This window comes from Muntiacus reevesi, chromosome 10 (genome assembly GCF_963930625.1).
Source record: "Muntiacus reevesi chromosome 10, mMunRee1.1, whole genome shotgun sequence".
Taxonomy (NCBI): domain Eukaryota; kingdom Metazoa; phylum Chordata; class Mammalia; order Artiodactyla; family Cervidae; genus Muntiacus; species Muntiacus reevesi.
Window position 1 is genome coordinate 78,161,191 of NC_089258.1, and position 12,874 is coordinate 78,174,064.

Here is a 12,874-nt window from a genome sequence, read left to right on the forward strand (position 1 = left end):
GATGTTCCTAAAGGTTCATGTGTTGTATGCTCTTAGGACAACATGCAGACTTTAAATGGTTGTTTTCCTCCACTTATGGTAGTTATGGTGGGGAGGTCAGAGCTCCTTACGGAGTCATTCCAAAAATCATTTCCTACTTGTCGTTAATACTGTAGCTTCTCTCACCAAAAATAGTTTAAAAAATCAAAGTTTACTCCTATCCCATGTGACATTAAAAAAATGAAATTATGATAATCTTAAAACTCAAACTGCTCTGAATTTGGTAATGAATAAAAATTTTGAAGATTCTGAGAGTTTAAAAAAATTTTTTTCAGGAAAAAACTCAGTAGAACAAAGTCATGTCCAAGGTAAAAAAAAAAATTTTTTTTCAAGACATGGAATTGAAAGAGAATATTACTTCAAGCAAATTATTGTCATTTTAAGGACAAACTTGCAAATTTTTTTTTTGCCTGTGTGCAAATCAGTTTGCTTTGATATTTTTCTTTCACATCAAGGGCTGTATTGATATTTTAATACACAATCATAGAAAAAATAATGTCCAGAAACCCTGGTTACCATATCAAGAGCAATGCTCTTCATTCATTGGTATCAGATTCACATGGTCCCCATTACCAGAAGAATAATAACCAAACAGGCAAAACTGTTCTTTCTCCTTTAAACACTATTCATGGTTGGCCTTTTAAGAGTGTGGAACACAACTGCAAGCTTTCCTTCTATAGATCAAGTGGACTTTTAAATAATAAGGGTCATGACTGACTTTATAAAAGCCATAGGTTTGGGGTATGTGTGTGTACACAATTTTTTAAATAACTAAAGATCAGAAAACAGGACTTTGATCTTTAAAAACAACAACAACAACAAAACCCGTGTCAAGTGGAACTTACATCTGCCTTCACCATTATGGCTATACCTTCTAAAAAAGGGATTACACAAATTATAGTTAAAAGAGAAAATCTCATGTATTTAGGTTTCCAAGTAAAAAGTTTTGCTAGTTAATTTTAGACACCACTCTTTCTTAACTGCAATGACAGAATTATTTTTAGTACATGTAGCAGGCACACAATAAACATTTAAATTATTTTACAAAATTTTAAAACTTCTTTAATTTGGAATTTGATAGTTCAAACTATGCAGTAGTTCAAAGTGAAGTTTATAGTTGCATTATAAACAAGTATTTTTTTTAAAGTGGCAACAAATGCTACTCTATTCCAGAAACTCATTTCAGAGCATCTAAACGGCACTGCTTACACATCAACGGTACACAGAGAACAGATGACCAGTTGTCAGGGATATTTCACAAGGGAATTCCGCAGGGTTTGGAGGTGACGCAAGTGGTCAGTCACTTCTAGTTCCCTTCTAACTCTAACATTCTACAGTTTTCCTAGCAGCTCTAATCAGGAAGAAGTAATTTCTCCTATTACTGCCAGATTATATCATTCACAGAGGGAACCTTCAGGATGTTACTATTTATGCTTAAAGTAAATGTCATCCTTCATACTAGGATGAAACTCACAGGGGTCTCCTCTCGACTCATTCCAGACGAAGACCCTGCCCAGCTGTTTCAAATCGCGTTTCACTGTGATTGGACAGGGCCTGTTTTAGCCTGAATGTTCTCCTTCTCTTGGCAATGTCATAAACACTACAACAGACAAAATGAGTTTTTAAAATATTTTAACAAACATTACATTTCAAACTCAGAAATAAGCACCTGTACTTCAAATTCTGTACGTTAAACATAGTTAAGTGATCTAAATGCAAATAGTTGGTACACATGCTGTTGCTCAGTCCTCTCCAATTAGGGACGTCTGTCCCAGGAAAAAAAGTAGCTTCAGGTTAATTCATAATGCTAAGATGCTAACTGATTATGATGGTCATTTACACAACTAACGTTGGATTCCTGGTTCTGGTGACATGGGGACACACACACACACACACACACACAGATTTCTTTTACGTCCATGACAGTTTAGTTTTCACATATATACTTTGTAAAATATTTACCCACGTATCCTCCAGGAATTGCTAGAGAGATGAAATGTAAAAACACACTACTTAAGAGATTTTGTAGCTTCTAAAACCAGTGATGAGACCCATGAATAACTAGAAAAAGTCCTCTGACTCCTTAGAGTTAGTTCTAAGTGTTATCAGATGATAAAATTTCAAGTAGTAATAATTTTCTACTTTTGAAATACTGGTTCATAAAAAAAAGTCAAATCTCCATGAGTCAAAGCACTGGCAGGATGGCAGTGAACTACACTGAGAATCGGGTTACAAAAGACACTCCTGGACTGATGACTGCCAATCTTTAATGCTGCCTTCAAAGGTCTGTGCAGCACTCTGAAATACAAAATAATTATAGTTGGAACAGTTATTCTAAATCTAAGTAGGTAATTCCTACGGCAGTGCTTGTTTACTCAGAACTGTTTTCATTTCAAATCTATGTAAAATTTCTCACAAAGTTAAGAGCACAACTCACAGCCTGAACAGAAACTGCAGCATTTGAGTCTCAATTTTGAGTAAAATAAGCATTACCTATTAGGATTCTTTTGGATTCAAATCACTCATTTAGGTAAATGGGATGTGATTCTCACTTGTGGTAAAAGTGAAGAAATTGTCTTTTGTGTGAAGCCTTGACCAATCAACTCGTCAAGAGCAAGATTTCCACCTTATGTAATGAGTCACGCTCTACCCACACGACAGAGCTGGCAGAGACCTGGGCGCACACACACCTACAGTGGGGACGGGACGCCCCTGATCTCAGAGCAGTGAGAGGAAAGGCAAGCCCTGGGTCAGCCCTAGTAGTCTCTGCTCATCTCCCTGGTAACGATGCGCAGTCTGCTTGCTGGAGAGTGTGCCTCCCACTGGAGACACACTTCGAATTCTATAATGCTGGATGGGGGCGGGGAGAAAGGAAGGGCCCCACTCTTTAAAAAAATCCCTTCTTTAACATCATTTAACCATTATGATTAGGTATGGAATGGCACAACTCGCCAAGTTAACTCTGATAGGGATTCAGATAAATGAATCTGTTGACTTTACAAATAAGAATGTGTAAATATATATATATATATATTCTGGGATGTTACGTCCTATGCTTCTGATTTAAAACGTGACTAAGTTCTCTCAATAAACTGCATTAATTTTTTTTAACTTGAAATTTAAATCATCCTTACTGCACTGTTCTCATTCGCTTTACTTTTTATCTTCGAAACATGTCTATAAATACACGAATTAAAAAACAAAAATCCCCAATCTTGAAACCAACTTACACTGAAGCTCTGAGGTTAGTTTATCACTTTTAAAATATTTTGCTAAAATGTAAAAACCCTGAAATTACAAACAAAAAATTTACAGTTTTACAGTATATATCTAATTTATTCTTTTAAAAAAATATTCTGAATTGTTTTTGTACAAGTTATCAAGTGTAATCTCTTTTCAAATGAAATTCCTCTCTAGGGTGAAGAGGGTAGGTGGTATTGCCCCATGAAAAACCAATACAAACTTCACTTTTTCATGCTGGGACTTCGACTATCTCGAAGTAGTCATTGGGGAGAATCACGTAGCCCCTCTCGGAGACGTCGTCTTTCTCCTTCTGGAAGTGCACCACCTCCTTCAACTTCTCCAGCTGCCTCTCCTGTCTGCGGCACCGCTGCTGGGCAGTCTTGAGCTTCTTCCGGAGCTTCTCCACTTGCTGCTCCAGCTGGTGGATCCTCTTCCGCTGATGCATGGTGTCCTCCACAGTGTAGTTGTGGTCACAGAACACGGAGAGGTTATCGGGGGTCTGAAGAGGAGGCATGAGCAACCCAATCGCGGCATCAACCTGGGAAATGGGGGGCGTTAAAGGAGGCGGCGGGGGTTGTTCCTGTGGCTCCAGGAGATCTTCTTTCTGGAACAAAGATGCAGAGCATGTTTGATCTTCATTATGAAAAGTAACAGATTAAAAGAACAGACTAAATTCTGCACCTATGCAATATAAGACTATTAGACTTAGTTCTGCCTCCTTGGCATAGAAACAGTCTAAAATGAAAAAATAGTTTTAATTTTCCTTTTTTACCTGAAGTAGAAATGGGATGCAAGAAAGGCAGAATGATTAATCAGATTTAATTAAACACTAAGCACTGAAAACTGAGGGGAAAAATACTCTGAAACTTAACTATCATTGATACAGAAAAATAAAAACTTATCAACATATAAGCAGGAACGTGGGGCTTCCCAGGTGGCGCTAGTGGTAAAGAACCTGCTTGCTTATGCAGGAGACGTAAGAGACATGGGTTCAATCCCTGGGTCAGGAAGATGCCCTGAAGAAGGAAATGGCAACCCTTTCCAGTACTCAGCTGCAGAATCCCATGGACAGAGAAGCCTGGTGGCCTACACAAGCAGGAATACAGACTGATCTTAAAGTAAGTTAAAAGCTAGGCTGAGTGTCTTAGTGTGATAATGTTTACTTTACTAAACACTCTGTATTTTTTAAAGTATTTTACTGTGAACAGTGGTCATTTACAAGAGATGGGTTCCAGGTAACATTTATATTCTTAACACTACTCTGGATTTTCCAAATTTCCCGCTGAAAACACTGAGTCTATGAAAAGAGACCCACCCAGTATTCTACACGCCCCTCACCTTGTCGTGCGGCTCGGTGCACAGAAATATCGTGGGGACGGCATCCTCTTTCAGCAGCTTGTTGTTGCACTCCCGCTTAAAGCAGTCCGGGGTGAAGTGCTCCGAGCAGATGCTGCTGTACTTCGTGGGCTTAAAGTTTTTCCTTCTGACGGCTGCCTCCCATTTCTTACAGAGACTGGGTCGAGTAAGAGGAAACCTAAGAAGATGAAATGATTCCGTTTTCTAGCCTTACTCAGAAACAAAAAGGCACACCCAGGCTTTCCTTGCTTAGAAAAGAATTAGCTGACAACCATGGGTGTTCACACACCACGGGAGTGTGATAATGCACCTGCTCCCACTAATCCTTTTTTGACAGCTTGTCAGTTGTACCCTTATTGCCCTAGTTGCTAAAGATGTACCCGTCTGGACATAGAGGACAGAGCTGTGGTTGCCAAGGGGGAGGGGAGTGGGGAAGAGCGGGACTGAGGGTTTGGGGTTACGTATAGAGAAGGGATAAACAACAAGGTCCTACCGTGTAGCACAGCGAACTACAGTCAAAATCCTGAGATAAACCCAAATGGAAAAGAACATGAAAAAAAAATGCATACCTCTGTATAACTGAATCACTTTGGTATACAGCAGAAACCAACAGAACGTTGTAAATCAACTACATCTAGATAAACTTTTTTAAAATGGACTTGTTTTAAAATCCTATAACTAAAGTGACCATCACTAGTGTGAAAAATAAGTCACCTCTCCGAGCATGGTATTTTTTTTTTTTTAAAGCAGCATTTCTTATAGGAATCTTATGGATCACAGAGAAACTACAAGAATGTCAGATATAATGATGTATACAATCTAAACAGGCCAGGCTCATTAGGATTTACATTATGCAAAAAACATACGTATTAAAAGGCAGCCATGTGGTCAGACGCACACAGCTGGCAGAGCAGGTGATGGGAGGGTAGGTTCAAGGGCCCATGTGATGTTTTTCCCTCCTTTGCAGTAAATAACCTTCACAAACAGACACATCTAATACACAAGGGTAAACCATGTAGCTCCACCATCCAGCTATCTCAGTTTTTAAGGCTTAACTTATATTTATATTGAAGACACTAAAATTTCGGGTAAAATACACATGCTATAGGGTGAATTTGTATTATTGTTTTTTTACCAGTGATCCTCTGTACTGTAAAACAAAACTGCATGTTTATAACTACGTACTGAGACGAAGCTTTTTGTTCTCTTGAGAATCATCTTGACAAATATAAATCAAATTATAGTCAAATCATAATGATAAGGAAATAAAGTATTCATTTTAATTTACCTCTTCATCTACTGAAATACATCCGTTAGGCCCAGATAAAGGGAGGCAGAAGATTTGAAACTTATCTTGACTCTGTTTTTCCAGGTAAAAGATCCGGTGAGTGGGGATTGAAACAAAGCCAAAGAAGGGTGATCCGACTCTGTGTCCCGCAGCGTCTCCCAAGTGATACACGCTCGAGCCTGACCCCGCTGTGGTCGTGACTCTGTCTTCGGGGTAGTCCCTTCTCTTTGCCCAGAACCTGTGCTCCCACTGCCACCATGCAGAGGCTGAGAAAAGAAGGGCTCCTAGAAGGTTCCTGCTGGAAGTACCTCTAGAAGTAGACACAGCAGCAACCACTGGTGAACTCAACACCCTGGGCCTCCTGACCAAGGATTACAATACAGCTTATTTCTGAGGTCAAGATCCTTCCCGAAACTGTTCTTTCAGATAAGGGATGAGATGCAGATTAGCCCTTCTTTCGGTCAAATCAATTATTTAACCGCGAGCAGAAACTCAGTATTTCTGAAATGTGTGAATATCATCCTTAACCAGTGTCAATGAAGGGTCTTCCTTATGTCTGGATTCCCTCAGCCACCTCATTAGAAATGGGGAGGGAGGAGCTGAAAGCCTGTGATCATGTCACCATCTCCAGACCTGTTCCTTCACTTTGGAAGTCCTGGAGGTCCACCCAACAGCTTTCTGAAATTCTAATAAATCAAGAGGCAACATTAGGAAGCATTAAGTGTTCTATCTGCTTCTTGGAAAAGGAAAAAAATCAACATTCTGGAGACCTCTACACCCTGCAAACTCTGATTTTTGTTCCTCATATTGAATGTATAAAAATGCACCCACATTCCCTGTTAAACATGGAAGGCCCTCACTCCCCCAAAATTTAAGATTTTGCTTTTTGTAATTATTTACCTATAAATGTGTGGATCACAACAAACTGTGGAAAATTTTCAAAGAGATGGGAATACCAGACCACCAGACTTTCCTGCCGCCAGAGAAACCTGTATACAGGTCAAGAAGCAACAGTTAGAGCTGGACATGGAACAATTGACTGGTTTAAAACAGGAAAAAGAGCTACATTGTCACCCTGCTTATTTGACTTATACACAGAATACGCATGCAAAATGTCAGGCTGGATGAATCACAAGCTGCAATCAAGATTGCCAGGAGAAATATCAACCTCAGATATGCAGATAATACCACCCTAATGACAGAAAGCAAAGAGAACCTAAAGAGCCTTTTGAGGAAGGTGAAAGAGGAGAGTGAAAATGCCAATTTAAGACTCAGCATTCAAAAACTAAGATCATAATATCTGGTCCCATCACTTCGTGGCAAATAGATGAGAGGAAAAAAAAAAAGGAAATCGTGCAGATTTTATTTTCTTGGGCTCCAGAATCACTGTGGATGGTGACTGCAGTCATGAAATTAAAAGGTGCAAATAAATAAATAAAAGATGCTTGCTCCCTGGAAGAAGAGCTATGACAAACCTAGACAGCACATAAAAAAGCAGAGACATCCCTTTGCCGACAAAGGTCCATCTAGTCAAACCTATGGTTTTTCCAGTGGTCATGTATGGATGTGAGAGTTGGACCATTAAGAAGGATGAGAGCTGAAGAATTGATGCTTTTTAACTGTGGTGCTGGAGAAGACTCCTGAGAGTCCCTTGGACTAGGAGATCAAACCAGTCAATCGTAAAGGAAATCAACCCTCAATATTCATTGGAAGGTGCTGAAACTGAAGCTCCAATACTTTGGTCACCTGATGTGAAGAGCTGACTCACTGGAAAAGACCCTGATGCTGGGAAAGATTGCAGGCAACAGGAGAAGGGGGCGACAGCGGATAAGATGGTTGATTGGCATCACCGACTCGAAGGACATCAGTTCGAGCAAACTTGGGGAGGCAGTGAAGGAGAGGGAACCTGGCGCGCTACGGTCCATGGGGTCGCAAAGAGTGGGACACTACTTGGCAACTTAACCACCACCTACAAATAATCTGTATAATCTACCACCGGTTCTCCTTTAGCTATTATCCATTTACAGTCGGAAATTTTTGCAAGACACTTTTACTGTAATAGAATTTGTAAATACTGAATTTGGCCGACTGAAAATGGCATCGTGCGGACAACAGATCATCGTTATCATTCCGTTGTGCGGCTCTTCTCAGAGAGGCTTCTATCTTCTAGGGCTCTGGCCGCAGCAGCGTCCGGGAGAAGCAGCCCCGAGGGCGGGGGTGCGCTCACCCTGACCCCGAGGGCTCCCCTCACCACTCGAGACGCACTGTCACTGCCCGGGCAACACTGCGCATCTTGGCAGTCCCTGAGGATTTCTCTGGAGCTCAGCCGTCCTTAACAGTGGGGTCCCAGAAGCTGAGTCCAAGACATGCTCCCTGACACACCGACAGGTCAGTCCTCACCACACCGATGCCGGACCAACAGGGTGGGAAACGCGGGACTCTGCTTCTGCTTCAACTTCCCTTCCAAGAGTTACTACCACCTGCCTTCTCCGCGGCCCGGGTATGGAACCCTCACAACCAGCGGGATTTCCACACAGCGCCCGCGAGCTTCGAACCCGCCACCCGGAGAGGCGCGCGAACCTGAGCGCGAGGGCGGGCCGCCGCGGGGGCGCGCGCCGGGGACGCGCAACCCGGCCCTGAGGAGGCTGCCTGGGGATACGCCCACTGCCCGGGCCCGCCCCTCTCAAGGTCTCGCGCGGAAACGCTGTAGGCTCCGCCCCCGAGCGCGGCCTTCGCACGGGGTCTCGCGCAGGCCCGCGCCTGGCTCCGCCCCTCTCACAGGTTTCGCGTGGAAACGCGCCTGGCTCCGACCCTGAGCGCGCCCTTCGCACCGGGTCTCGCGCACGCCCCAGCCCCTCTCACAGGTCTCGCGCGGAGACGCGCCTGGCTCCGCCCCCCCGAGCGCGGCCTCCGCACTGGGTCTCGCGCAGGCCCGCGCCCGGCCCCGCCCCTCTCAGAGGTCTCGCGCGGAAACGCGCCTGGCTCCGCCCCCCGAGCGCGGCCGCGCGCCCCCCGGCCCACCTAGGGCCCAGCCCCGCGAGGTGTGCAGGGTCCTTACTTGTGAAAAGAAACGGGTTTATCCTTGTCGTATCGGTTCTTGCAGCCGTAGGCGGAACAGGACTGTACCATCCTTCCGGTCCTCAGTTACTTCACTTCTGCCGCCCCAGCAGACAGTTGAGGCTGTTATCAGTGTCGCCGCGCTCTGCTTTGACACCCTCGCTTCTTCTGTAGCTTTGGCCAACAGTCAGACTGATGAGGGCCTCACTCGGGAGTCACTAATGTGCCCGTTTTGTTGTTTGCATTAGCGGAAAGACCACAGCCATCGCCCGTCTCCCATCTCCAAGATGGCGGAGACAGCTTCAACCTCACCTCTCGCGAGGAGTTCGTCCTACTGTTTCTGATTAGCCCTGAGGTCAGAGGTAACGTTCCCTGGGACGCAGGCCATTGGCTGAGGCCCGGCGTTGCGGAAGTGGGCGGGGCCCCGAGCTTCCGGAAGGAAGAAGGAACTAGCTGGGAGGAGGGAGGCGGGAGTGCAGGACCAGTCCCGACCTCTGCGATGCTTCCCTGGCTTGTGTATCCCGTGCGACTGAGGTTGGAGAATTAGGTGAGACCAACCAAGTTGCGCCTGTCCTGCTTCAAGTTGGACAGGCGCAAAGTTGAGGTGGTCGGGTAGTTGGGTTCGTCTCTTTAAAAGGGCAGCTACAGTTAGAGTGATTTGTAGGACTTGCTGGGCTCCTCTCCATCCCCGTACCTTCCTCTTTAGGTATTCGGAGCTCTAAGGAGCTCGGGGGCCAGAGCGCAACAGTAAAAGCGGACACCCTCACACACGCCAGGCCCAGTCTTCCCGGGAGGCCCGAGACTAAGGCCTTGGCTTCTGTAATAATCCCAGCGGTCCCCTGGTGCTGTCTTGGGAAAACCCGTCTGAGGGACGTTTTTCCTCCTCGGCTTGCTTCTTTCGTCGGTGTGGATGGCGAACTGTTGTCATTTCATGGCTCTCTCTATTTTTAATCGGTGAGCAAGGCTAGCACATCTTCATAGAGCAGCTGTTCTAGTGAGAAGACAGACAATAAAAATGTAAATAAAATCATATTGTGCCAAGATGCCTGAGTCTGAATACATTAGAATGCTGTAAGGCTAATAAGGGTAGAGGAGAGGGTCACTGCCTAATGTCTGAGAAGGGAACATTTAACCAAAGAATGGGGAAAAGTCTAGTAAGGAATGACGGTGGGGAGAGCATTTCCGGCACAGGGAGTGGGTGCTAAGACGATCAGGCAGTAGAATTCTGTCTTTGAATTCTGTCTTTTCTGGGAACCGAATGGAGGCTGTGGGTAGAGCCCAGTGAGCCAGGGGAGAAGGGCATGAAGTGAGGGGAAGGCTAGTAAGTTGTTGGTCTGGATGGTAGTGCGGCGGGAAGCCAAGAGTCAATTTAGGCCTCAGAGAGATGTGATAAACATATTTAAAAGGTCATTGTGACTGTGTATCAGAAGGGGGTAACAGAGAAAGTGAACAGACCAGTTAACAGGCAAGGAAGAGAATGGTTCCTTTGGTCAAGGTGGTGGCAGCGGATAAGTATGTAAGAGGTAAAAACACCAGGGCCTGCTGCTACATGGAAACGAGGAGGAAGAGAAGAATCAAGGTGGAGTAGAAAATGGCAACCCACCCCAGTGTTCTTGCCTGGAAAATTCATAGGCAGAGGAGCCTGGTAGGTCAGTCCATGGGGTGGCGAGTCAGACACGACTGTGCACGCACACACACGAGCTTGAGTTTCTGGCTTGAGCACTTAAGATGGATGGCAGTGCCTTTGACAGATGCTGATGGCCTTTAAAAAAAAAAAAAGAAAAAAGAGCTGTGCCAGCAGAAGGGAGGACTTGGAGGGTTGGGAGTGGTTTTGGAAGCTGGGTCAGTGGAGTTGTAGGAGTGAGGAGTATAAGAAGTGAAAGAATAAGCAGTTCTCAGGGCCTGAAATGCAGGCTACTAAAGAAGCATGAACGATCCCAGCCAGTCCAGCTCATGCTTTTGAGGTTTGTGATCTGGTCATTTCATTTAGTTGAATTTCCCTCCAAAATTCTGTTTTTCCCCCCTCTTCTATCTGTCTTCCAGCTAGCCATAATTTGGAAATAAAATAAGCACTCTTATTATTTGTTGAATATTATCCTAATGTTTCCTTACTTCAGAATGGTAAAGTTACTGGTAAAGTGAGTTGCATGTAATTTAAATATATATATATATTATTGAATTGAACTGAGTGTTGTATTTTTCTTTGTAAAAACAACCCCCCAAACTAAATTTTCGCTGTGGTCTGCAAACCAATTTATTTGCTTAATAGAAAAATAATTTTCACTACCTCTAACCCATCATCAGCTTTTCTTTTTTACTTTGCCCATTTCGTAACACATCCTAAGGCTAGGATAACTGTTCCTTACTTGTCAAGGAATGATTTCAAGGAAGTCTTTCAAAGACTTCATCATACTTTCAAAGATGATTGTCTGCTTTTTAAAAATGTTAATGGAAGCCACCCAAATGTCCATTAATAGTTGAGTAAGTTGTGGCACAGTCATAAATGGAAAACTATATGGCAAGCAAAATAAAGCAGCCCCACCACATGGATACTTCTTACAAACGTAATGTTGAAGAAATCAGGCACATGAAAGGAATTACAGGATGGTGGTGATGCCTCTGTTGACTGAAGTGATAGTTGAATGATATGTTCACGTCATGATAAGGCATCATCTGATCCTGATGATTTACGTTTGGTGTTTGACTTTAATAATAAAATAGTTTATTAAGCAAACAAGGGCCACACAAGATAGGCAAAACTGCCCTTTGTTTTTTTTAAGAGCTGTTTGTATGGTCGTGATCTCCTCGTTTGACCCCTTCGATAAATATCAAAGGTTAATACATGTATAGCTTTATATGATCATCTAAAGGAAGAGGGATAAACTGAAGGATACTGTTAATTGATGTTCTTCAAAGTCTTAAGAGGCTAATTCATTCACTAATAGAACACTTTTTTAAGGAAAACAGAAAATTTACCCCTTAAGCTGAAAAGGGTAAGTTTTGTCTCAGTTTTTCTAGAAGGGTACACTGAAGAAAAAAAGCCACTTGTTTCAGTGTTGGAGAAGGCTAAGGCCTAAACCTGCCTTAAGCTTACTGATCTCTAATAGTTTAGATTTTAGTTTCTATCCAGGTATGCTACTTTTTCTATAAAGTTTTTATATTAAAATACCCCCCCCCATTCATTCCCTCTGGGCCTCATTGTTTTCATCTGTAGGGTGAGGTTGTAGGACTGAAGAATTCTTAATTTGGAACCCATGAGTGGTCAGCTCTTTGAATCTCCTGAAAATGAACCAAAAGTATACCTGTGTGTAGCTGGGGAGCTATTCATAGTTTGTTTTCACAGAGAAAACACAAAAATTCGTCAGTTTCTAGGGTCCCTTATAGCTCTGACATTCTAGGATTCGTGAAAAAAAGATTTTCATGTAGATATAAACTACAGGTTTTCTGTAAGACTGATTAGCAGAGTGAATGTTTTGATCTGAATTACTAGAGATTTTTAAGTCGTTACTTTTAAATTGTGTTTTGAAATTAAATAAAATCTAAACTGTTAGATATAACTAAAACATCTTTATTTAGCGTTTAGCCCTCTTCTGTGTCACATACTACATTCCCCTCAATAGGTGATCGTCTGGAAGGAAAAGGACAGCGTTGAGGCAGGTTCAGGCTTGTCTGACAGGTGTGTACTCCCCTCGTGCCCCGTCTGGTTTGGGACAAGACGGGCAGCAGCGGATGAAGCAGACAGTGAGTGACAGCGTCTCAGATGTGCTTGCAGTCAAGAACTCCATGCTCAGAACAAATACTGACACCATGACTGTGGTCTGGTTCTGATGCTACAACAAAAGCTCAACGCCTGTCTTTACCTCTGTGACAGGATCACCTCCTGTCAGCAGC

At 43.4% G+C, this 12,874-nt stretch overlaps 1 protein-coding gene across 2 annotated transcripts; it reads right to left on the bottom strand.

Moving 5' to 3' along the window:
• Positions 1-968: 968 nt before the first annotated feature.
• Positions 969-9,694, bottom strand: THAP1 (THAP domain containing 1). 2 transcript variants are annotated; one of them, XM_065947112.1, is made up of 5 exons: positions 8,154-8,560; positions 6,827-6,915; positions 5,927-5,998; positions 4,621-4,816; positions 969-3,886 (listed from the first exon to the last, which is right to left on the bottom strand). In XM_065947112.1, exons 3-5 carry the CDS (start codon positions 5,932-5,934, stop codon positions 3,512-3,514), a joined length of 579 nt encoding a protein of 192 aa, XP_065803184.1. In that variant the 5' UTR covers positions 5,935-5,998; positions 6,827-6,915; positions 8,154-8,560; the 3' UTR covers positions 969-3,511. The 2 variants fall into 2 exon arrangements, with proteins under 2 accessions (XP_065803184.1, XP_065803183.1); XM_065947111.1 differs by lacking the exons at positions 5,927-5,998; positions 6,827-6,915; positions 8,154-8,560 and adding an exon at positions 8,985-9,694.
• Positions 9,695-12,874: the final 3,180 nt, after the last annotated feature.

What these genes read in the sequence shown, in the direction of transcription:
- THAP1 (XM_065947111.1), bottom strand. Translation starts at nt 9,055, where the DNA reads ATGGTACAGTCCTGTTCCGCCTACGGCTGCAAGAACCGATACGACAAG. An exon ending in AAACCCGTTTCTTTTCACAA is followed by an intron (nt 4,817 to 8,984) that starts GTAAGGACCCTG and finishes TCATCTTCTTAG; the next exon opens with GTTTCCTCTTACTCGACCCA. An exon ending in GCACCGAGCCGCACGACAAG is followed by an intron (nt 3,887 to 4,620) that starts GTGAGGGGCGTG and finishes TCTTTGTTCCAG; the next exon opens with AAAGAAGATCTCCTGGAGCC.